This window comes from Mustela lutreola, chromosome 4 (genome assembly GCF_030435805.1).
Source record: "Mustela lutreola isolate mMusLut2 chromosome 4, mMusLut2.pri, whole genome shotgun sequence".
Lineage (NCBI taxonomy): Eukaryota > Metazoa > Chordata > Mammalia > Carnivora > Mustelidae > Mustela > Mustela lutreola.
The window spans coordinates 144,406,991-144,433,473 of NC_081293.1; the positions used below are offsets into that span (position 1 = coordinate 144,406,991).

At 37.4% G+C, this 26,483-nt stretch overlaps 1 protein-coding gene across 2 annotated transcripts in view; it reads left to right on the forward strand.

Annotated features, from left to right (window-relative positions):
• Positions 1-25,047, forward strand: part of BZW2 (basic leucine zipper and W2 domains 2) — a 60,384-nt gene extending 35,337 nt beyond the window's left edge. For both annotated transcript variants that reach the window (XM_059171281.1, XM_059171278.1), the window contains exons 4-12: positions 1,048-1,151; positions 2,851-2,916; positions 6,519-6,654; positions 9,947-10,056; positions 12,964-13,134; positions 15,037-15,183; positions 15,867-16,005; positions 23,407-23,529; positions 24,572-25,047. In XM_059171281.1, coding sequence (XP_059027264.1) covers positions 1,048-1,151; positions 2,851-2,916; positions 6,519-6,654; positions 9,947-10,056; positions 12,964-13,134; positions 15,037-15,183; positions 15,867-16,005; positions 23,407-23,529; positions 24,572-24,600 — 1,025 coding nt within the window. In that variant the 3' untranslated portion in view covers positions 24,601-25,047. The remainder of the gene's footprint in view (positions 1-1,047; positions 1,152-2,850; positions 2,917-6,518; positions 6,655-9,946; positions 10,057-12,963; positions 13,135-15,036; positions 15,184-15,866; positions 16,006-23,406; positions 23,530-24,571) is intronic.
• Positions 25,048-26,483: the final 1,436 nt, after the last annotated feature.

Here is a 26,483-nt window from a genome sequence, read left to right on the forward strand (position 1 = left end):
GGCTAATTAAAATCTTATGCCTAAATTAATTGCATGAAAATAGATTCCTGAAAGAGCTGACTTTTCTAAAAAGTAATTTGCTTATAAAATGATATGCTGGAGTCTGAAAAAGGTTGACTAGGTCTAGCACTTTCATCCAAAGATCTGAAATTACAAGTTAAATCAAGATAGTTACATAAATGCTTAGAAGAAGTGGCTGGCACACATATATATTCGTCAAGTATTTGTTGAGTGTTTGAAAGGCATTAGTTGGCTTATGCAAACTCCCTACCCTAATTACAATGAAGGAGAATCAGAAAACAAAAACACCTAGTGTTGATTCTTTTCTTCTAATCAACCAGGGTTTGTAATGGCCATCATTGAAACTTACAGGAGAAGCCTTTGAATGTGCAAATTTGAATCATAGGAAAAAGAGACCTTCTTTTTTTCTAGTCCATTTATTCCATGATGTTGTATAGGCCAAAGGGAAAAAAGATGAGAGAAAATCAAATACACTCTTTGCTAACCAACACAGCTGCCAGGTCATCAAATACAAATAGCAAGGAGTCGAGTGTTCAACCCTGCGTGGATAGTAGCATTAGTGGAGAAGGGAAAAGGTCTCAAACCTACTCAAGTGGAAACTAACAAGATCCGCTCTAAGAGCCAAGTCTGGCCAACCTCAATGGTTGTGGTGAGCTGGAGTCCCACAAAATATTATTAAGCCTGAAAAAGTGAACCATGTCCCAGTGTGGGACACATCAGGAACTACATGGAGAATAATTGAGTCCAGACTTAAAGTGATAGGATCTTATAGTGATAGAACATTACTCTCACACGCTATGGTGGTACTATAAAATGGATCAACTGATTTGCTTTCTATTAGAAATAGACACAAATATGTAACAACATATACATCTCTACATGTATCCTATCTTGTGAATTTTTATGTGATTCTAGATTTTTACATCTAGTTTTACTGTTCTCCTAGATGTTCTCCTAGAATTGATCTGTTCTGCAAATCCTCCTTTCATTTCAGTATTGACTTAATCATTACCTTTCTCTTTTCAGCCCCTGGAGGAACACGCATAGATGATGGTGACAAGACCAAGATGACCAACCACTGTGTGTTTTCAGCAAATGAAGATCATGAAACCATCCGAAATTATGCTCAGGTAGAGCCCCTCATTAGAGATTGTTGTGTAAGAAGAGAAACATTTGAGCAGAATTTGGGTAACTTTGGGTTCAGAAATTCAACAGGCTACTTCTTTAATAGGAATGTTAGATAGCTCTTAAACCTATGAAAAGATACTCAACTGCATTCATAATAAGGCAGTGGACATTGAAACTTTGCCAAAGTAGGCTTTTTTTACTTCTTACCTATACAGAACACAGAGGATCAGTTGCTCGCATAAATTCTCCTGGGAGTATAAATTGGTACAATGTTTAGGGAGAGCAATTTGGTGCTGTTTTTTAAAACTAAAACTACACACTTCCTTTGACCCCCAGCCATTCCACGTCTAGGACCTTATCCTACAGATACGCTGAAGGTCAGGAAGTGGTGGAACTGTAGAATGGAACAGCCTGGTAAACATGACCTTGTAAGGCTGAACATACATGCATCGTGACTAGTCAGTTTAAGATTGGTGTCTTCATATTCTGTCACTGGCTCTTACAGTCAGTTGTTATTCTCAGCTAGACTATGATTGCAAGTCCCAGGACTCGAGTGACTGTGTAAAGTGGAAATCAAGTTTGCTGGATTTTCATACCATTTATTCTTTTTCCTTACTGCATTCTAGTTGCCGGCCTGAGTCATTACTCTTTGCTCATGGGGCGACAGTGTCATTTTTACTCTTGGACTCCATCTTGATCAAATTAAGGGATAAGCATGCTAAAAGTTTTAGATGAGAGCTTATTATATGGCTATAAGTGAAAGGAATTGGATTCAAAAATCATTTCCAGTTATAATAAAAAATAATCAACATTTATAAAATCTCTTATTTAAATAAGAACATTGTATTATTCTATTCAGGCTACCATAACAAAATACTGTAGACTGGATGACTCTAATGGTAGAATTTTATTATTCCCAGTTAGGAAGGCTGGGGAGGCAGATCATGGTGTCAGCCAGTTTGGATCCCAGTACAGTTTCTTCTGGCTCTTAGAAGGCAATCAGTCCTATCAGATTAGGGTCCCCCTAACGGCCTCATTTAACCACCTCTTAAAGTCCCTACTTGCAAATATAGTCACATTGGAGGTTAGGGCTTCAACATAGGAACTTAGTAGGAACACAAACATTTAGACCATAGCAAACATCATTACACTTAAAAAAAAAACAAAAAACAGCCCAGAATTCTACCGGCACAGTGGCAAACCTTGCTTGAATGATCTGACTAGATTTTGAGGGCTAGTAATCTTTTATTACCATTAAGTTATACCAATTTTTGCTTGTCTGCCAAAAAACTTGCTCGTGTAGGTCTAAGAGTAGGATATCCCTAAAGTCTGCTCTCATCTCCCTCATAGCCGTGGTCTTCGTGATGATATCTACAACTCCCTTCATTTCCATTTTTAATCTCTGCGTCTCACAGTTTTAGCATTATTATATTTCCATCAAAGTTATTTTTGGTTTCTTAACCTGTTTACTCCTGACTGAATTTCTTTTATTCTACATGGATGTATTCATCCCCCCAAACTGCCCCCAGGTCATAATAACCCCTTTGAAATCCTTCCAATTCTTTTATCACAGAATGCACACGTTTAAGTACAATTTTCTATTATTATTATTAGAGGTCCATGTTGTGGTTGTGGTGAGTTTCTACATCTATTGTCTTTTAGAATTGTTTATATGATATTGAACGGTTCTCTTATGTTTAGGTCTTCAATAAACTCATCAGGAGATATAAGTATTTGGAAAAAGCATTTGAGGATGAAATGAAAAAGGTAAAAATTCAAATGTGATGTCTTATCTGTTTAAAGTAATGAAGTGGAGGGGGACAAAAATTTTGCATATATAGTGATAGTGCTGAAGTACCATTAACATAGTAAGCTTTTAATAAATATGTCGAATGAATGAGTGCGACAGGTCATTAGCTAATAGCTATAGGAAAATATACACGATTAGCCTAGACTTTTTCATTCATGTTTAATGTAAGACAGCCTATTTTGCTCCATAGGAATGGTTTTATAGCATCTGATCCCAGACTTTGAGGGCTTCAAGTAAAAACTAGAGATACCAAAATATGCAAGAAAAATTATTATATCAAGCAAAGAGTCAAGGTGTGGTGATTTAATCAGTTAAAGCAAGTGAAAGAATGTATGGATAGCAGCTAATACCCAGCTACATTTTTTAATTTCCAAAAATACAGTTTAGCAAAGGGGATAAAAGCATTTCTTGGGAGATAATATATGAGTGTCAATCTCAGTGGTGTTTCTCATCTGTAAAATAGCTGCCATAAGATGACATACCTCATAGTTTTGTGGAAATAAACCCGATAACCTATAAGGTGGTGAATAGTTGAGTGACCTCTAGCAAGTATGGGAAAAGAAATAGTCGCACCTCATTTTAAAAAGCCCTCCTTTCAGTAATTGCAACATGCGCCCTCTTCCAGTTTCTAACTCTTGGGTGTTGACATATAGCACCCACTCCATTAACTTATTACAGATTTGTGTGTTGCTTTTTATTGTTTCCAATTTTAGGTATCTGCCTAAATTATACACCAAGGGAAAAAGGAACCGTAACATCTACTTTGCTACTTACTTAACTTCCCGCTATTCAGGGTAAATCCATACCATTTAAAAAAAAAAAAGTGGATCCACACATAAGGGAAGCTCTTGACAGTAAAATCATTCCTTAAACAATGAAGAGTAGCCACTTGAATTGATTAGGGAGAATGTCCCTGACAAGTTGGAGAAGGTGCAAAGCAGCCATGTGGTTGTTTAACCTCAGGCATATTACTTAAATTCTGTGTGCGTCAGTTTACTTTTCTGTGAAATGAGGATCAAGTCTTTTGTAGGTATTAACACAGAGAAAGGAATCGGAAAAATAGCTGGTACCCTTGACAAGTTTTAACTGTTACAAATGTATAATTCAGGTAAAACAATACGTGTTTATATATATTTATATACATGTATATATGGTTATATAATTATTTATAATAGGAGACCTATATAAGTGCATTTAAAAATCTGGAAGTACACCCATTAAATAGCTAATAATCTTAATTCTAAGGAAGCAGGGTTAGAGAGGAGATCACATTTTTATTATTCTGTGGTAGTCGATTTTATTCTTACTATTATATATTAAAACTTTTTTAACTGGGAAAAAAATGTGATCATTACATTGCTAGGTGCCTACAAAATAACAAGCACTTGATTAAATAAAGGAGAGGAAATAATAGGTGGAAATTATGTAAAGCATTTAAATAAGCATTTTACCACTTTTGTCTAATAATACCATTCATATTTTTACTTCACTTAGCTCATTTGTACCTTGAAAATTTCCTTTGCTATTATATTCATGTGATGAATATGCTTTGAAGAACTATTTATTTTTCACAATATATCCATTTTTAAAGGGATGTTCTGGAATACACACAGCATCTGATTTTAACATTGATTAATATAATTGACCAGGGGTGCCTGGGTGGCTCAGTGGGTTAAAGCCTCTGCCTTCAGCTCAGGTCATGATTCCAGGGTCCTGGGATCAAGACCCGCATCTGGCTCTCTACTCAGCAGGGAAGCTGCTTCCTCCTCTCTCTCTGCCTGCTTCTCTGCCTACTTGTGATCTCCATCTGTCAAATAAATAAATAAAATCTTTAAAAATATATATGTAATTGACCAATGTGAATATTAATTTAAAAAATCTATCTTTTGCACTATTTTGTTATAATGGAGTATTTTTAATGAATGTGAGTATATTGATGTGCTTCAAAAGTAGTGTTTAAAAGTTTATTTGAGGGGACGCCTGGGTGGCTCAGTTGGTTAAGCAGCTGCCTTCGGCTCAGGTCATGATCCCAGCATCCTGGGATCAAGTCCCTCATCAGGCTCCTTGCTCCACAGGGAGCCTGCTTCTCCCTCTGACTCTTCCTTCCACTCTGTCTGCCTGTGCTCGCTCTCACTCACTCACTCTCTGACAAATAAATAAATAAAATCTTTAAAAAAAAAAAAGTTTATTTTGGAAGCCATTTCTCATTATTCACTTGAATCTTAATCATCTTTACAATCAGAGGAAAAGGTGAAAGTAATGGGAAGGGTCTATGATTTTCTCAGTCCTTTTACTCTGCCTTGTTCCTGGTATTCCCTGGAGCTTCCCCCATTGATGCTCTCATTCCCTTGGTGTTTTCTTACGACTTTGTCTTTAATTCATTGAGACTTTAATAGGCATAACCTATTATGCCTACTGGGATATGGGAGTGAAATGGACTAGTTCAATCCCAGTTCTGCCGCTTACTCATAATACAAATATTTAGAATCAGATAATTTCTCTTAATGTAATAATTCTTTAATTGTCAGGGATAGTAAATCAATACTGCCCTTTGGGCTGCACAGAATAAATGGCATTTGGTTGGTGCAAAGTAGTGAAAAAGTCAGCAAGGCCTCACCCAATAGTGATAGTGAGCCCTGGGGATCTTGGTAACACGCCCCAGGACTATGAAACAGAGAAGATAGTCATGGAATCGAGTCAACCCATTAGGTGGGGGAACCTTAGGAAAGAGGAGGGCATTGCTGAATATTCTTAGAATTAAAAATGGAAGGTGGGGTATAATCCCCTTTGCTTTGGTTTTCCTTTAACCTTTTTAGGGTTGCTACTTTTTTGATTTCCCCTCCAAAACTGCTCTTTCCAACTTACATCAGAGGCCTTTTCTCCATTAAGAACTTGGGTCAGATCCTCCATTACCTCATCACCAGGGCTGGTAAAGCTGCATGATCCAAGAAATAGCAAGTTTGAGTCTTGTTATTTTTATAAGAGCATCAAGAACTTAGAAAACCTTTCTCACCCAACACTCTTGTCTTAAAGAATATTACATGCTCTGAATTCAGACAAGTGAATGCTGATGTCAAAACTTACGGACTTCTTCCTGGTTTTGTTCATTGTGCTATAACAAGCCCAAAGGAAATGGATAGATGTAGTGGGGGGGGACAAAGGCACCCTAAAAAATGAAAAATGTGAAGGACAGTAATGTATTTCAGTAAATGTTATGCTCATTATGTAAAACTTACTCTTAGTCCTGTGCAAAGTCAAATGTAAATTTTTTATGTAACCTATTCACACTGTTCTCCAAATATCTCTTTTTGTTCCCATGGATGTTATCTATAGCTATGTGTAGGTAAACTTGGAAGAAAGGAACCATGCCTGAGAAAGTCACTTTCCTTAGCATCCAGTTTCTAAGTGAACCTATGTATGTGTTTCTAATGAACAAGAATTCTGCTCTGCGTATGACCAACTGGTTGTTCACATCTAGCCATGCATGGATGTTCTGTTCGTTCTTTTCCTACTTTAGTCCTTTGCTTTATAGACATGGTTTCTTTTGTTTGACCCACAGCTTCTCCTCTTCCTTAAAGCCTTTTCCGAAACAGAGCAGACGAAGCTGGCAATGCTGTCGGGGATCCTGCTGGGCAATGGCACCCTTCCCGCCACCATCCTTACCAGTCTCTTCACCGACAGCCTAGTCAAAGAAGGTAAGGACTCTCGTGTTTTCCTACCTGGCAAATGTGAAAAGTAAAGCCACACATGCTTACGAAAATACCAGCACCTCTTCTTCCTGTGATCTGCTACCCACCCATTCTCCATGTAAGAGATTTTCTGTTTATCTTTAAACAGTAAGAATTGTACATGTTTATTGTGGGGAATTGGAAGAAAGAATACGCACACTTCTGTACAAAGAAAAACCAATAATAAACTGAAATTTGGGGTATATGACTTAATGCCTAGGTCAGATACCCTGAAGTTGTTGTAGTCTAAGCCATTTCTCTCCATTTAGTTGTCACTGGCATATTTTGCTGAGAAAGTGCTTCATTGTGCTTTGTGGGACATTTAACCTCTTTGCCCTCGGACACAAAATGCCAACATGTAGCACCCACCTCTATTTAGTATAACGAAAAAGGCCCCTTCTTGTTTCCAAATGCCCCCCGTCTCCTGCCCTGAATGTTTATTTCCCTGTTAGAACCATTCTTCTAAACCATTACTTCTCAAAATCTTGTGCTGCTCAGATATTCATTTTGATCACATTTTAAGATATTCATTATCTCAGTTTTAGAAAAAAGTCCAGATGGTTGCATCAAAGTCTTGCTTTAATTTTAAGGCATTAAGAATTTTGATAGGCATGTATACAATCATTTGGTTAGGGAATACAACAAAAGTGGGCTCTTGGAGGAGGATAATGATATTTGAGTTATAATGTAACACAAAACAAAGAGTTATTTTTTTCTTAAAAATAAAGGAGCTTTTGTGAAAACATCTGTTTCTGCTTAGAACTTAGTTTTTCTCCTACAAATGTTGAAGTCCCAGCCTCATTGATGCCTGCAGTGAAATGGATTATAGTTTTCTTTTGGCTGAAAAAAGATTAGTAAATTGAGAGTCAAGATATTATTCAGAGATTTTCTATAGTTTTTGGCGAAACATAGCTTAGATTTATGATAATTCTGACTCTGTGATTGTTACTAATATGTTGCTAATGTTATGACATTTTCCTGAAGAGAAATGGTTATATTGCACATCTTATTGATGTTGTGAGCCATTTTCACACTTAGATAAATCAACGTAAAATGTAAACAGTATATGTTAATTATATTAGATTATCCTAGTCTTTATAACAGAAAATACTTGTCTTTCTTTATATTAAAATCCTACATGAGATCTGTAAGTTCCTTTGTAATATATCAAAAATTATTAGATAGATAGACAGATGGACAGTGATGAAGCAAGCATAAAAGTATTAAAATTTAGATAGTGGGTATATGAGTGAATAAATTCAATTTATTCAATTTTTTGTATATTTCTGTATATTTAAAATTTTTTGTATTGGAATTTGAGAAAAGGGAGAGAAGGAAAATACATTTGCTATGGAAATGATGTAGTTCTTTTACCATACAGTTTTTTCTTATACTCTCCACCATCTTTAGAAATTAGAGGCTTAAACTTTTGCTTCCTAAGTAGGAACATATTAATACAAATTACCCTTTTTTCCCAACTCTGCACCCAGCAAATAGCTAAGGAGAATAAGATTATCCCACCAAGGAGAATCTTGAATACAGAGAAATTCTCCAGATTTTCTAATAAGAAACACTGTTAATGCAAAGTGATAGGTTTAGCCAAGATTTGGATTCTTAGTTTAAAATATTATAATGCTTTGTTTCTAGTGAAATACAGATTATACCACATTTTAATTGTTATTTTGATTTAAAGACATAAATATATAGGAAATTTTACACTGACTTGGTGAATGGGAGTGTTAAAAATTCATGTCAACAAATATAAAATCCTCCAGGTTGTAGCACCTGTGTTATTGTCCTAGCCATGGTTTCTGTTTTTTTGTTTTTTTCTTTTTTGGCTAGTTCCTCTGCTTATTCAAATAAAGAAAATTTGACAAAGCTGATGTTTGTATAAATGATATATCAACTGGACACTTTTACTTGCAACTAACTCAAAGACAAGACTTAAAATTGCTATATAAGAACATTTGTTAGCATATAAGAACATTTATTTCTTATGTAACAAAAAAAATATAAAAGTCGGATAGACTACAAGGTGAAACAACAATGGCATCCGGGTCTTGAATGTTTTATCCCATAATTTCTCACTACCATTCATAGCATCAACTTCACTCCAAGGATGATTTCCCTAGTAATTGTAAGATGTCTGCTGGTGTAGTTATGGCACATGCTTTCTGCTCAAATTGAGTGGAAGAGTAATTCTCAACATAGGATAATTTATCTTGCCTTCAGCTGATTGGCTGCCATAAGCCACATGACCAGTTTTGGCCTGGTAGCAGTTGCCAGGGAGATGCTCTGGGCAGATGGGCTTCTGCTGAAGTCTCTAAATGAATCATTGCAGAAGGACGTTGTACCAGAACTTAGTCTAGAAGTCACCTGGCCTAACCAAAATTGAAATTCTCTTAGGAAAGTGGAAAGGGGAATAGAGCTTCTTAGATCAAAAATAGTGAAGACTTCACTTGAGAAATATCAGTTTAATATTTCAACTACATTTGAATTGTTCATTAAGTAAATGTAACATTACCTTGGAAAGTTGAAGTGTTCACAGGAGAACTATCTACTAATGATAATTACTTATATTTGGAAATAAATGCTAATGTCGGTATGGATATGTAGTTCAGTGGTTTTCTGATTAACATAGCTCTTTTAATCATCTCTTTAAAAATATCGAGAAAAAAGTTCAATTTGAAACAGCATCAATATTTTTATAGCTTAACTCATGAGCATTTTCAAATGCTTTTTACAAAAGTAAAATTTTAAGGTAAATGATGTACTTTCTTGTATAGCTTTATTTATATCTGTCACTATTAATGGTTTTTAACTGGTATCATTTATTAGCAAATTAGTTCATGTGTTGCCATTTCATTTTTATGTCTCAAGATTTGTTTGTTGTACCTCAGGATTATTGTTAAACACATGAAATATTGGTGAGCCACATGGTGAAGTAGAGACAAAGTCACTAGAAAATACTGGGCTTTTAATCTGCTTTAAACCAAGGTAAAACTAAATAAATAAATTTACAGTTAACTATACCAGGCTAGCATTAGGGAGACCCACTTCCTTCTAATGAAAATGCTCTCTTTGGAGTAATGAAAATAAAACTGTGCCTAAAGAAGAGACTAGAACTGTACCTGGAGAGCTCTCTGTTATACCTCTACCAGATCAAGTCTTTGAGTACTTTTCTCATTTCAGGAAACCCAGTGGGTGCTGATGAAAGGAATGAAACTCTCACCTTTTTCTTTTTCTTTTTTTTAAACAGGCATTGCAGCCTCATTTGCTGTCAAGCTTTTTAAAGCATGGATGGCAGAAAAAGATGCCAACTCTGTTACCTCTTCTTTGAGAAAAGCCAACTTAGACAAGAGGCTGCTTGTAAGTGTCGTCTAGACAAGGGATTGTACTCTTGATGCTTCAGTTGCGGCTTTGACAATGCGTGACTGAAATGGCTTGGTTCTGTTTTCATTTGGAACATGGTTCCGTTTATTTCTGTATATTTGGCAAATCAAAACAAATTCCATCTTAATCTTTGTAAATAAATGGAATGATGAAATTAAAGAGTCATAGGGACTACTGAGACTTTCAAATTGGGTAGTTTCTCAGGATTGAGTCAACATTGATCAGAATTAACACTTTATTTTATAATTAGTAACTATGCAGGTTTAAAGTTATAATAATAAGTCCCATCAGTCCCACCTAATTAAACACTTACATTAGGTTAGAGATGGATGATGCTGATCTCACGTAGTTGTTACTTTGTTAACAAAATAAGAGTTTAAACAGGATTCCCTGATTATGCCAAGATACCTTGGAAATACTTAGGCTTTTAGGAAAGGAAATAAGTTTATTGTGGTTGATCTGAAGCTCCCGTGATCACAATTGTTTGATTATATTTTTATTTCTCTATCTTTACGTTTTTCCAAAAAAAGCAAGAGTAATATTTTGTTCTTGAATTTCTCCCTGCTCTCTACAATTTCTTTCAACAGCTATGCAGATGACAGAGATTTCTGCAAGTGACATTGCTTTCACAATCTAGAACAAAGTCTAAAATTGAAAGACACCCTTGCTATCTTCTGTTCACCTGGTCTGTCCTCTGTTTTTTACTTTTGAGGTATTGCAGTGTGCAAGGGTATCTGTCAGTCTAATTCTAAACATGGGCTCTTCCCCTCAGAAAACCCAAGAATGATTTTAACTGTAAATGCTTTTACTTTCAATCACTTAAAATTCCTTTGTCTCTTGAAGTTTACCTTAAAATAGCACTTTGGGGGTCTTTAAAGTCTTTAGAATATAATAAAGAAGAAGAAAGGTATAGAATCCAGTTATTTTCTGCCACTGATAATTTTTAGTCAGCCTGTATTTGAGTGTCTGTGCTGTGCCAGGCATGGTCCTAGAAGCTGAGGAGACAGGAGAGGACAGGACAGAAAAGTTCCCTGCCTTCAAGAACCCACTTTTACATTGACTTTGGGTAGATCCTTGCACATAGAAGGAGAAATCAAAGTGACTAGGTGGGCTGAGCAGGGTGGAAGCTCATATGAAGGGGAGGATGTGTTTGGTGAGTCAGATGAAAGAAAAGCTTTGGAGAAGTTCTCAGCAGAACTGTGCACATGTGTTTAGGGTCTAAACGGGATCCCTTTGGCTTTGTTTTGGGAATGGACTCAGAAACAAAAGCAGAAGCAGGGAGACCTTAATCTGATGGATGTTTGTATCTGGATAGGGTTTTTCTAACAAACACAAACCCTGTTCCAAGCGGTAAATGTCATGATAGGATTTAGACTGACTTGACTTCAGTTTAATCTTAATAATAATCTTCAATGTATTATGTGTCACTTATAAGGATTTTGGATATATTTCATAAATAAGCCACCAGTAATATGTTTGATGGTATATTTCTCTGAACGTAACTTTAGATCAAACTTTGCAGTACCGTTCTTCCTAAATTGAATATTGAATGCCTGAGTGAAATAATGGAATAATTATTGGCCATGAGTATACTCAGTTACGTCTTTAAATATATCTGGCTGCATAATTTTGTTCAAGCTACTTAGCCTTACTGAGACTTAATTGATCCTCTGTAAAAATTTTTACTTTACATAATTATGAGGAGAATGCCCACCACATTTTGATTCATGGAAGAAACTCAGATTAGTTCCCTGCATCCCGAATTTGGAAGACCTTTTGAATGGGAGAACAAATGGCAGAATTTCAGTCCTATATGAAATGTTTGCTAAACATGAACGTGTGTTTAATAGCTGCTCCCACCAACTCTTCTGACATTTTGAAACTTACAACTCAACAAGGGAAGTTTTGGGGTGATACAGAGAAATGAACTTTGAGTCATGTCATAGAAGAGTTTGGCTCTGTCCCTGTATGTGGTGGCAAACCTATTACAAATTTTTCTACTGAGATTTTTACTGGAGCCATATAGCCACTGACCGTGCGTGTGTGCAAATCTAACCTCCATAAAAGTTTGGATCTATTTTTTTAGACTGCAGCAGTCTGAAAAAATGTGAGAGCTTTGAAAACTGTCTTAATATCTTAGTTGGGTATTGAAGTCACACAGGATTAGAACATGACTAAGTGTTACTGAGACTCTGCCAAGCTGTGTAAGGTAAAATGGAAATGAGGTAAAAATATGCAAGCAGCCATGGTGAATTGCTCTCTTTAAAAATTTCCAGCAGAATTATGTAATGAACCAAAGAGTTTGGTAGGGTGGGTTTAGATTAGATCTTACTGTGACTTAATTTAGAGCCACCATGATTAACAGATAAGACAAGAATTCTCTTTAGCTGGAAGCTAGTATTAGAATAATAGCATTATCTTAGAATGTGAATAGAGGTTCTTGAGATAATAGTCAATGTTGTTTTTCTGATGTTATCTCAAGTCATCTCCCCATTATTAAAACTGACTTTTGTCTATTAACTGGTAAGTTACCATGTTATTTGCACTTAATTTAGCAGATTTACTTATGTATTCATACATGCTACCCTCTGATTAAAGTGAAAGAAAAGTAAATATGGTTCAAAATGGGTGAAGCTAGTTTATGTAAGTTGCTTAGCTTTTTTTTTTTTTGCTTCCTCTGTAAAACTGCCTAATTTTAGAAGGTGCTTAGCGAATGCTCAAGAAATATACCCAAGATTTATTCTTCTCAGCAATCATTCTCTGTTCTGGCATTCCAAATATGAGATATTCTTAGTGCTGTTTTAATATGAAAATGTTGTCCTTTGGGCTTGCTGGAATTTGAATGGTTTTTTGTTTAGCAGTCTTTTTCCTTTTGTCTTTCAGGAGCTCTTTCCGGTTAATAGGCAGAGCGTGGATCATTTTGCTAAATACTTCACCGACGCAGGCCTGAAGGAGCTTTCTGACTTCCTCCGCGTCCAGCAGTCCCTGGGCACCAGGAAGGAGCTGCAGAAGGAGCTGCAGGAGCGTCTTTCTCAGGAATGTCCGATCAAGGAGGTGGGGAACCGTCAGCTTCCCTCACCGGAAAACCCATGCCCTAAGAGGAATGGCATTGTGTCGCACAAGCTTGACCTTCCTTAAGGAGACCTCCCATTGTCTACTTCTGTGAACTTCCTCTACTTGTGTATACCATTTAAACTAGCTCATTGCCAAAGTTTTGGTTCAGAATCCTCTAGCTTGTTCCAGAAATTAGTGATCATTTCCACACATGTGATTTATTATATCAGGCTACTGTGATGAGCAAATTAGCTCATCTGCCAGATAGAGTTGCCATCCACTATCAGTATACGCCATGATATGGTGGTTTTTCCATTTGACCACAGGTAATATAATATGGTTAAGCATATGGGTAGTGTTTGAAAGCAACACTGGCTATTTCATGGATCACCAGGAAGGAATATATAGAGTTTTTTCATTCTTTTTTAATTTTAAGAGAAAAAATGTTGATGGTTTTTGAATTCATATCATGGAAAAGGATGAGTTGGGCCAGTGACTTGTTGGATCACACTCAGAGTAGCTGGGTTTCCCTGTCAATGTAAATATTACATTTTTTATAACAGTAGTTCATAGAGCTGTGACTATGTCTTTGTAATTGTTTTTAAAAGTCCTGTCTCCAGAAAACTTCCTATTTGAACTTTAACGTGATAATCCAAAATTAAATCAAGTCCTTTCCTTTTGCTGTTTGCTTCTAAGTCCCCAACCCCTAGCACTCTGCATGCTCTAAGCCCAACGTGGCCCCTTACGTGGTTTGACTGGAAAATCCCAGACCAATGCTATCCAGCAGATGGAGGTGTTGGGACAAAAAATATTTCTAAATCTCATGGCAGTAAGGTCAGCAATATATTGAGTAACGCTTCTCCAAGCAAGAACTTGAACATGATTGTCCATGGAGGGTAAAAAAAAAAAAAGGGACAATCAAAAAATGTTGTGATGCTTCTGGATGCAAACATGTCGCCTGTCTTTGCAGCTTTCTTTAGCTTCCCAGTTCCTTCTCTTCTTGAAGGCCACTCGCCCCATTCCTGACACCTCTGCGTCCCAGGCCAGGGAGAAGGAAACAGTGTCTTTTCACTTAAGTCAGGGAGGGGGGAAGAGTTGCGCTAGCCACAGAGTAGTAGTACAACTTGACATAGATTATGGTGTTTAATCACTTCTGGGGACCTAACCTGTCTTTGTGATTGTATTTCAAAAGGGAAAAAATTTTTTTTCTAAACCAGTTTGATATAAAATACATAAAGCTGGGCAGATCTTTTATCCCATGTCATCAGATTTGAGGATAAATTTGCATATTTAAACATGGTTGTAAGGGGGGAAATAAACCTGTTCAGAGTTGCTGCATTGATACGAATCCTATAAAAAAAAAAAATTGCCTTTGCATTTGACAGTTTACTCACATGGGGCATGAGGGTCCTCCAAAGTAATCATTCTGTATTAAGGAATCAATATATTAAGGAGTATATTGTGGTGGATGGACTTGCATAAACCCAAGCCATTATTCATCAAGGGGTTTAAAGCTGAGAGGTGGAGGTAAAGATTCATAGTTCCATTGCCTTGTTTAAACCCCAGAGAATCAAACCAGCTCAAGTAATCAGCTCTGCTGGACCCAGAGGGGCTCCTGCACATAAAAGAATTACCCCCGAAGAAACAAAGATTCCCTCTTATTTCCTATTCCCCAGCAGCTCCTGGCTGGACAGGAACCTATTAATTTTTGGACTAAAAATAACTGTGCTTTGTGAACAAATCATTGTTCTTTCTTCCTCTTGTAATCTGAGACTAGGTACTAGGAAAGGAGGGACCAAGCTGAATGTTTGTCCCCCCAAAAGCCTTTGACTAACCAGGCACAGTGAAAAGGAAGCTCCCATCTGCCTCTTACTCTCTGACTCCTTTCTCCATGAAATGCAGGTGGTGCTCTATGTTAAAGAAGAAATGAAGAGGAATGACCTTCCCGAGACAGCGGTGATTGGACTTCTGTGGACCTGTATAATGAATGCCGTTGAGTGGAACAAGAAAGAAGAACTGGTTGCAGAGCAGGCCCTTAAGCACCTGAAGGTACAGGGTCAACAGGGACCAGTCCTGGTTGCAGGCCAACTGCAGCTCGTTAACTGTACGCATGACACATGGGTTCAACTGCAGTTCACCCAGGTTTAGGCCAGAGATAGATTTCCTGGGTGTTTTGGTTTTTTGTTGTTGCTTTGTTTATTTATTTCTTCCAAATTTGCCACTACCTAAAATGTCACAGGTGTAAGGGTCTATGAAATATATTGAAGGTAAATTCTTAACTAAACACATGTTGGGGGCACCTGGGGGGCTCAGTCAGTTAACTTTAACCCACTGAGTCACCCAGGCACCCCAAGATACTAGGATTAAAAAGTAAATTTGGGGGGCACCTGTGTGGCTCAGTGGGTTAAGCCTCTGCCTTCAGCTCAGGTCATGGTCTCCCAGAGTCCTGGGATCAAGCCCTGCATCAGGGTCTCTGCTCAGCAGGGAGCCTGCTTCCCCCCCTCTCTGCCTGCCTTTCTGCCTATTTGTGATCTCTCTGTCAAGTAAATAAAATCTTTGAAAAAAAAATAATAAAAAGTAAATTTTGATTGGACATAATGTTATAATAAAATATCCCTAAAAGTGAATGCTTTCTAAGCAAATCTCCAGATTTCTGCTGTAATTCAAGTATTCTTGGCCCTGTACCTCCCACGAAAATTAATGGTTGGTTTTACTCCCCACTTCTGTTCCAGCAATACGCTCCGCTGCTGGCTGTGTTCAGCTCCCAAGGCCAGTCAGAGCTCATACTCCTCCAGAAGGTTCAAGAATATTGTTATGACAACATCCATTTCATGAAAGCTTTTCAGAAGATCGTGGTTCTCTTTTATAAAGGTATCTATCCATGTTGCTCTACCACTGTGTTTCCATGGTTTTTTTTTGTTTTGTTTTGGTTTGGTTTTTTGTTTCTGTTTTCGTGTGTGTGTATGTTTGTATGTATTTCCGTGTTTTACTGAAGCTCTTCGAAGCCCAGCGCAAAGGTTGAGGCAGAGGGGGACATTGGGGTTCATGCTAATTTTTGCAAGTTTCAGTGAGGCAGCCATCTTTTGTGAAGAAAGTACTAATGCCTTATATGCATGGTTAGGCCCCTGGGCACATTGCCAGAAGACTGGTGATAAACCGGTTATTACTTTTGGTGGGGAGGGATGGTGAAAAAGACTGTAATAACACAAAGTAATGAGGTCTGCTTTTGAATTGTAAGGATTAGGTCTAATAACAGTGCTACCAAAGGTTGCCTGTAGTATGTTTAGACCTTCCCAGGTGCTATAATAGCTGACTAAAATTACTGAAATAATTAGCTTTTTACGTTGTATTTTAATTATTTGGCCCAACCATTCTCATGTTTTTTAAGGAAGTGACTATTTTTAGATTTTTCACTTTACTGTCTTTTCATTGTGTTTGTAAGGATTAGGTTGTCATGACAACTGGCACAGCCTTTAATAAATGAATGCTTTTGAACTGATCTGTCTCAACACCTATAGTATATAAAAAATGAGTCTGAACTATTTTTTGGTCTGAGTTCGTGTAGTTTTATGGGGGGGAAAAGGAGAACTGAAGATATGATAACATTTTGACCATTATAAAATGCTTGTTTGAAGGTACTACAATCTTAAATGGCAATTTAATTTAAAAAAAAAAAGTATAAATTAACATCAACCAAATGTTTCTTTTCTTTTTTATGTGTTCTTAAATTTGTCAATTTTGAATGATAATTTGGTCATGTGAAGTAAAAGAAATGTTACATTATTGATTAATAGCTAATTTTAAATAGCTATTAACATGTTCAAGTGTCTCAGGGTTTTCATTGGCCATCCAGTTTCTTTAGATGTGTAGGTCTTGCCCACGGGTGTTTGGGTGATACTTCACTTCTCAGCATTAAGGTTCTTTGCACAACTTTTATATCAGGAGAACATGCTGACTACCAAGTCCTATTTGAAGTTCAGTAATTGGTGTTTTCCTCTGGCCAGATCAAATGAAGTCCTCTTAGACATGGTCATGAGATACTAATATCCTAAAACCAGGGCTTAAAGGACACCCAAGGTGTCTCATCAGAACCAAACCTGCAGGTCATATTGCCAACCCACCTGTGCTACCCAGTAGCCAAGAAGGAGAAGCCGTGTCTGCCCAGCCGGTGGCCATTCTGTCAACACCAGCCATAGCTGACTCCATTGTAAACTGGTAGAGAGACCTGTGAGACAGGTTTCACATTTGCTTTGTGAGTGGCCAGTATTTTCCTCTACAGAAAAGCAAACTGTTTATAAACTAGTAGCCTAAGCACACAATTTACTTTCTTGTCACATAATAGCTAACCCAACTAAATAGTGTCTCTTACCAAATCTTTTTGTAACTGAGACATACTTATTCGAGCCTTACCTGCAGGAGCACCTAAATTTTTTTTTTTTTTTTTTTTTTTTTTTTTTTTTATTTATTTATTTGACAGACAGAGATCACAGGTAGGCAGAGAGGCAGTCAGGGGGGTGGGGGAAGCAGGCTCCCTGCTGAGCAGAGAGCCCGATGCGGGGCTCAATCCTAGGACCCTGGGATCATGACCTGAGCCGAAGGCAGAGGCTTTAACCTACTGAGTCACCCAGGTGCCCCAGGAGCACCTCATTTTATCATTGGACTTACTTCATTCACATGCGCATACACACATAACTTTTTGTCAGTAATGGTGTCTATTAAAATCCTTTTTCCGTTTCCCAGTTTAACCATTAATGTCGACATCCTTCCCCATTGTGCTCCTTACATCAACTACTGACAACAAAACCAGCTGCTTTGAGTTATTCCCTATTCTTCAGCCCCAAATGCTAAAGAACACTGACCTGAAATTATAAAATAACCGGATGTGGGTACCAAGAAGTAAAAAGCAGCAGCATTAGGTCTTCCTTAGGCCATTAATTAACGAGGTGGTCACTTTTTAAACAATAGTTGGTACAGTCTGTAGAGAGTATGAGCAGACCCGAGAGAACACAGGAAGGTGTCAGCATCAATTTTATCCTGGCTTAGTTATTGTTGTAAATGAAATTAGGAAACTGTAAAATGGAAACTGAAAATACATCACTGAGAAATGAAAACTAAATGCTGTTTTTTAGGTAATTTCATAATTTCCCACAAAATTATACATATAGTCTGTTTTTCTGAATGAAATAATTACTTTTTTTTCTCTCGGAAAGATGGAATCCGCAAGGAATGATTTTCCATCCTACTGTTAAAAGAGTTACCATGTTTACCTTCTTTCCTTTTTTGGATAGTATTTTTTCTTTGACTTAATCTTACATGACAAACACCTGTGTACTAGGAGATGTACTCCCCCCCCCAAGGACTTAGATGGTCTTTTTTTTTTTTTCAAGATTTTATTTCTTTATTTGAAAGAGAGAGAGAGTACAAGCAGGGAAGGCGGCAGGGAGATGGAGAAGCCAGCTTCCTGCAGGGAGCCCAACCTGAGGCTCAATCACAGGACCCTGGGATCATGACCTGAGCCAAAGGCAGACACTTAACTGACTGAGCCACCCAGGTGCCCCAGATTTGGATGTTCTTGTGCTGTATTTTACCTACCTAGAAAGGCTTGATGAACAGTTTATATGTATTAACACACTCTCTTCCCAGTGCTACTGTGTGTATGAATCACCTCGTTAAAACAGATTCTGGGGATTCTAGTTCCAAAGCTCTAGGGTTGGGCCCATAAATTTGCATTTTAACAGATTTCCAGATGATGCCAAGATTCTTGGTCAGGACAGTGGGCTAAAGGGTTATTGAATGCCAGAAATGATAAATACTGTGCACTGGAATAACTTATTCCAAGATTATACTTATAATTAATTCCATGTACACATACATACACATTCAACAAATATCAAATAGGATCTAGTTTGTTTCTCTAGTGAGTGATGTGGATTCCTTTTATTTATTGTAAGTAACATTCTGCTTCAAAGCAGGTTTTTAAAAAATGTAATAGAAATAATGTGTCCCTTTTCATTTAATCTCTCTCGTTATGTACACACACACCTTCCCTGTATTTCTAGAACTTGAGGATAACAGAAATAAGGCTATGATGCCCCGTGTCTCCTTGACAAACTGACTTATTTTAAATGAATGCCATTTTTGAAAGATTTTATTTTAAACATGTGAATAGTAAGGGAATAAAAGTGAATAAACTGTGAGTAATAGTGCTTTTCAGGAATGAAGGAAAAAAGTGGAGATTGGTCATTGAGTCAAGATTCACTTTCTATATTAAAATCTAGGTTTTTATATTACTATGTAATAAGAAAAATAGTCCATCGCTGATTTTCAGACATCACGTTAGTCACTTTTTTTTTTTTTTAATAATTGTTTATTTGACAGACAGAGACTACAAGTAGGCAGAGAGGCAGGCAGAGGGGGGCGGGGGGGGTGGGGAGCCTGATGCGGGGCTTGATCCCAGGACCCTGGGATCATGACCTGAGCCAGGAGGCAGAGGCATAACCAACTGAGCCACCCAGGCACCCCCACTTTAGTCACTTCTTAAAATAATTTCTCTTCCTTTCTTTCTAAAGCTAAGTACTAGTCTAAGCATGTAGATCAGAAAAATAGAAGAGTCTCTTCTCGAGCACCATCGGTACCTCTGTCATAGATTGTATTATTTGCAGATAGTTCTTAGGTTGAGTTCTGTCCTTCATGCGTATTTTTCTAAAAGAAACTTTCTTTTCTTGTCCTAAAAAAAAACTTGAGTGGCCCTTTCACCATGTGTTCTCAGCATTCTTAAGGTAAATTATTTTTGACTTGTGTCTCTATGTGATACCCCTAAAATAACGAGTCTCCTAAGTTCTAAGTGACGTGGTTTTGGGTTTTTCTTAAATATATTTTTAAAAGATTTTATTTACATATTTATTGTAGAGAGAGGGTGCACACACATACAAGTGCGTGAGTTGGGGGAGGGCAGATGGAGAGGGAATCTTAGGCTAACTCCATGTTGAGCAGGGAGCCTGATGGAGGGCTTGATCCCATAACCCTGAGATCATGATCTGAGCCAAAACCCAAGAGTGGAACACTAACCAGCTGAGGCCCCAGGTGCCCTGCAAGTGATGTGTATTTTAACTTAAATCCTGCTTTGCCATTCTTAAACCACTAGGATATTTTCTCTTTGATTCTCATGAAAACCCAGCATTTAAATTTTAACTCTACAAATTGAGAAATAAGTAGTTTTTCTCATCAAATTGATGAAATTGTCCATCAGACTTTATCAAATGCATAGTAGATGGCAGGCCTCCCATTAAATGCTGAAAATGAGATGATGGATAAAATAGTTCCTGACCTCCTAAATTTCAAAGTATAGAAGAAAACCGAGAATTATAGTCCCCATTTAATTTCCAAAATAAGACTCACACAGTGGAGGATGAAAAGCGGTGGGATGTTGGAGGAAGAACCTACAGTATTCGGCTAGATAGAATGGAGAAAAATATTTTGTAATCTGAAGGAATTCTGCACGTACTTGTAGAGTGTTTTTCTTACTGTATTTTTACTGATGCTCTATATTCCTAGCAAGGCATTTCTGGGAGGTCCCATCAAACACCATTGTTCAATGTTGATGAACTCGTCTCCCCAATTGTCCTTAGTTGGGGAGAAAAGGTTCTCTATCCCTCAGAAAGTTCTTTCCTCTTTAAATTACACTTTTCGGGCGCCTGGGTGGCTCAGTGGGTTAAGCCGCTGCCTTCGGCTCAGGTCATGATCTCAGAGTCCTGGGATCGAGTCCCGCATCGGGCTCTCTGCTCGGCGGAGAGCCTGCTTCCCTCTCTCTCTCTCTGCCTGCCTCTCCATCTACTTGTGATTTCTCTCTGTCAAATAAATAAATAAAATCTTTAAAAAAAAATAAATAAATAAATAAATAAATAAATAAATAAATTACACTTTTCACTAAACAGAAGTTGAGTTTCTTCTTCAACTCAATGTTTGGCTTTGCCTCTGAAGTTGTCCTGGGTAGTTTGCTTCCTTATGGTTTATTTCCTGGTTGCAGAAATTTGGTCTTGTGGCAAGTATTCATTACTAAAGTAGGCTCTTCTGAGAATTCACCTTTGCGATTTGTCTCATTTTCTGTGAATGGGGCATCTGATGAGTTTTACCTAATGATTTGGTGTCTGTGGCTGACCAGTGATGTAGTAGTTGCATGGCCTCTTTCGGCCTCTGTGGGGCAATAAAACACATGAATGAGCTCTCAGTCTTCAGAAGGAAGACCTGAGGCAAAGAGGCACCTTCACCTGCGGTCTAACTCAGCTTTCCACCATGAGCATTGTATCATGCATAGTTCATTAAAGTGAGGAGGTAAAATAGTATTTCTCTGCGTGTTTGTGACATTTTAAATTCCATCAAATTATAATAGCTCTATAGTACTGCATATAATTTATAAATGGAAAAACATGTTCGATGTACATGCTCAAAATTGTCTTACTGATAGAGAGCATGACCAAAACAGTTTGGAAATTAAGTGCTTTAAATCACAAGCATCTTGGTTGGGGTGCCTGGGTGGCTCACTTGGTTAAGTGACTGCCTTCGACTCAGGTCATGATCCCAGGGTCCTGGCGTTGAGCCCCACATTAGGGTCCCTGCTCAACGGGAGAGTCTGCTTCTCCCTCTCCCTCTTGTGCCCCCCACTGTTGCCCTCTCTCTCAAATAAATGAATAAATAGCATCTTATAAAAAATGAATCACAAGTATCTAAAAATGTTACAAAGATAAATTACATAAAAGGGACTTCTTTAAAATCCATGTTTGAGCCAGTAAGTGTTCTTGAAAAATCTGTGCAGAGCAGTCTTACACAAGAACAAGTCATTTCTTTGGCTGTGAAGTGTGTGCTCCTCATCTCTACAGACACTGGGCTTTGATGGCAAGTGGCAGGAAAGTTCTTTCATCGCTCCGAGTGGAGAGTGGGAGCTGGAAATGGAAGCTAAAGATTAGACGCTAAGAGTAATTTTGTAGGACTCCTGATTATAATTTTTATACCCAGTTCTTAGGAATGAACAAATCCAGACTTCCTTCTTCCTTTGCAAAATGTAGTGTATTTAATGATGAAAATAAAGGAAACAAACATGATATTTTCTAAAACCAATCATGGGCATTTTTAGTCCATTCGGTCTCTTCCACTGAATCTAAGCCAGTTATTAACTTTTAAAAAAAAAAAAAAAAAACTTCAGGTTTTGGTTATGAAAACAGTGATGATTTCAGTGAAAACAGTATCAAATTATTTTTCTCATTTTTGTAAGTTAAAATTATATTTTAACTGCAAAAACAGCATTAGTGTGATTTTCAGCATTATTGGGCAGGCATTGGGTACAATAATAAATTCTTTTTATCTGCTTCCCATCTCATTTCTCACTCTGAAATCCCAAAAGAATATCCATTGGAACATTGGCAAATGTGTAGACAATTATTTTCCTGTTCCCCCTCCTATTCTTAATATTAAGTAATCTAAATTAATGGTACCTTGAGGGTTTCATGACACATCTGTGGAATTCAGAATTTAAGGTAATGAGTAGTTAATAGATAATGCTTTTTGTTAGAGTCCTGTAAGAAGTCTACCTAATGTCTCTGTTTCATCTTAATAGAGTACAAGGAAAATATTACTCTTGTGGTTTAGGATATTATGTTATAGGAAATTCATGACATAGTGATAGAATAAATGTAGAATTTTGAGTAATGTGTGTATTGGTCCTGAGATACACCCAGATATCTCATCTTCACATTTAATTGTTGATAGCATTATTACATTCTAGTTACATGTTTTTATTTGGCTTTTTTTTCTCCTAAGAGAGTATATCCCCTTAAAAGACCAGTCATTTGAGGTTGCTGCTTAATCAAAATGTGTTTGAAGTTGGCAGAACACAGAGTGTTCTGAATTGCTGGAATTGCTGATTCATTTGCAAAATTACAGAATAACCCACTTCCTACCAGCACATTAGTGCTGGGAAAGATTTCCAACTCCCAGTAGTGACTCACAGATAAGCTTGCGATGTATCGGGCCTGATGAGATGTATATCGTCATCATCGTCACTAAGGTATTTGCTAAGCAAACTCCTAAAATTCAGCACCATGCTATAAGGAAATGAGCTTGTTTCCTATCTTCTTGATAAGTTTCAGATATGGATTCTTTCATAGCAGGGTATTTAATATTTAAAATAATTGCTTTCTGTTAACTTATAAGGCCTAAAGTTGCTTTAAAACATGACATTTCCATAGTAACTTTGAAATCTTTGATTTGAAATTGCAGCTGACGTACTGAGTGAAGAAGCAATATTGAAATGGTACAAAGAGGCACACGTTGCCAAAGGCAAAAGTGTTTTTCTTGACCAGATGAAGAAATTCGTTGAGTGGCTACAGAACGCAGAGGAAGGTATGATTCCATTTAACAACTTTGGTGGCCACTTAGCAAATACTTTCTCACTCTAATTTAAGGTATCCACCTCTTCCACAGACTTCTTTTGCTTTCCTAAAACTCAAGTGCTTAGGGTGTTTTCCATATCAGACATCTTGCCTGCAAACTTAGCCTTCCTTTCTGAAATCAAAGCAATGAAATGTTCTATGTGGTTTAAAAAAAAAAAGAAAGAAAGAAAGAAATTCAGCCTGTTAAATTATCCACTCTAATGGGGAACAAAGGAATAAATCATCAGCCATTGTGAAAGGAAAAGATAATTTTTGGCTCAATTACATTTTATGGGATTATATAGATTTTTACAACACCTTAACCAGTTACTGGGATTTAAAATTGGAGCACTAGGTGGAAGAATAATGGCTGAGAGTGAATCCCACTGAGCATGAGAAGTTTATTTTAGGTCACCCAGAAAAGTAAAAGTAATTATAGTCTCTAATAATATTTATGAGCAAGCTGCATTTTTAGAAAGGCAAAATTCATTGAAAAGCAAAAAGGAGCCGAAGTTTGCTACTGTCCTCACATATGACTGTCTTCTCTAGTAAATGCATGCCTACGGCACAAAAATGTCTTTGGGGAGTTGGGGTGGGGTAGCATATTAGAAACTCTTTCATGACTTTATTTAAAGGAGCCTCTGGGGGCACCTGGCTCGCTCAGTCAGCAGAGCATGCAGCTCAGGGTCATGAGTTGGAGTCCCACATTGGGCGTAGAATTTACTAAATAAAATTTTTTAAAAAGGATGGAGGCCTTCATGGCTCCATCCGTTAAGCCTCTTGACTCGTGGTTTTGGCTCAGGTCATGATTTCATGGGTTTTGAGACCAAACCCCTGCATCAGGCTCCCCAATACGCTCACTGGGGAGTCTGCTTGATGATTCTTTCTCTCCCCACCTCCACCCACTGGTACACACACACTCTCTCTCTCTCTTTTATAAAAAAATAAATCTTTTTAAAAAATTTTTAAAGGAATCTCTGAATAAAATCCCTGACTTTCTCTTCTCTCCCTAGAATCCGAATCGGAAGGTGAAGAAAATTAAATGACACACGAAGCACAATACCTAGGCTACCACACAACACTTTTACTGGGAATGCTGAACCATTTGAGAAGAGAAACTTGGCTTCAGTTTTCAAAAAGAAGAAGAAGAAAAAAAAAAAAATAGGATAGGCTTCCCTTGTGCAGAGGGGGGGAATGGTTTTCGTTTTTGTTTTGTTTTTAAATGGAGCCCTGAGGCATCAGCTATTATTCTTGGGACTCTACCTCTCACTCACTATATGCTAACTTAAAGCCATTCAACAAGGAGTCAAGTAGGTATCTGAAATTAAATACTCAACAGACTCCTACTCTTTTTTAGCTGTATTTTTCAGGTACTGTGTGGTGAACGCCCCACTGGTGTCTATAACAGGGCCACTTTGGTAGTTGTGTATCTGCTTGTGTATGTGATTTGACAAACCAGTTTTTTAAAATAAATGGCTTTTTAAAAATCTGGGCTTATATTCTCAGAGCTTTTATTTCTTCAGTGCACCTGACTTCTTAAGCAGATGACCTCTCATTGTTACGCTTTTTTTCTCCACCCAACATTGTGAATGGTTACATTTCTTGTCATCTATAGGAACAACGCTGTTTCTTCTACCATCGTGAGTAGTGCATTTCACTTGTCTTCATACTGAAATAGAAATCGACCCAAAATTCATGTACATTAGCACTAACACCATGAGTTGATAGTATTAATAATTATTAGGTATGTAAATGCATAGTTCCACACTTCTCATGTTTTCCTCAGCGCTCTTTCTTCCCTGTTGGGAGGAGAGCTAATTGATGTACATATGTAAATAGATCTTATATTTCTAACTAGGTGAGTTTAGTCTTTAAATTATCTTGTCCTCAGTAGTAACAGTGAAGCATCTTCCTGTTCATGAAAGTTCATAGTTTTATTACACAGCTCTTTCTTAACTCTTGAAAAACTTAAGGCCTGCACCTGTTGCTGTCAGGGCAATGGTTATCTCCAAGACAAACATTTTTCCCTAAGTAAGAGTTGAAACAAGGAGGATGCGTGGCAAACATCAGCAAGTTGACTACATGAAGAACTTTATGTTGTCACATCATCATCCTGAATCAAAAGACAGCTTTCTGGTTACCTGTTTGTCCTCAAGAAGAAAAGGAGATCTTTTCCGTATGACTTACTCTCATACCTAAATCTGTAACATGATGATTCCTCCTGTATGTTAAGCACTCAGTCTTTGATGAATTCCTTTCTTCCCATTAGAGCACTGTCAGGTTCTCTACCCCAGCATAGATCCTTTTGAAAAATCATCTGTAAGTGAGAATGTCATTTTCATTACACTGGAAACAGTAAATGCAGAATAACTAAGCCAGGCATAAAGAGCTTTACAGCACCTTGGAGTGATTAGAGTACCCCTGAATGGACATCTGTCCAATATTCTTTTTCTTGAAATTCTGCTGAGCAATGCCCCCTCTTCCAGACTAGATTTCCTTTCCGGTCTAGCTGTTCACAATTGTCCTGCTATTTTATAAAAGAAAATACTAATTTGTCTCCTGTTACAGAGATGGAAACCACCTGGTACTAAACAAAGGAACAATTCTAGAATGTGTTGTTCTTCGAGAATAGTCCTGTGAGGGAAAAGCAGGAACCTGAAGGGAGAGGAGTCTGATACCTTCTAGGCCTCTGTTATCTACCTACCCTTTCTCCTAGCTAAAAATTAGAATTATGAAGTGGTAGTCGCATCCTAGAGTTCATGCTAATGTGTTTAATTGAATGGAAAATGAAAAATTTTAGTTGGAACATAAATTTGGTCATCTAATTTGATAAGTGCTGACTGCCAATTACGAAAAGTGGCATATTTCAGAAGTGTATTAAGTTAAATATGTATTTGATATTTGACAAAAATAGACTTATTAAAG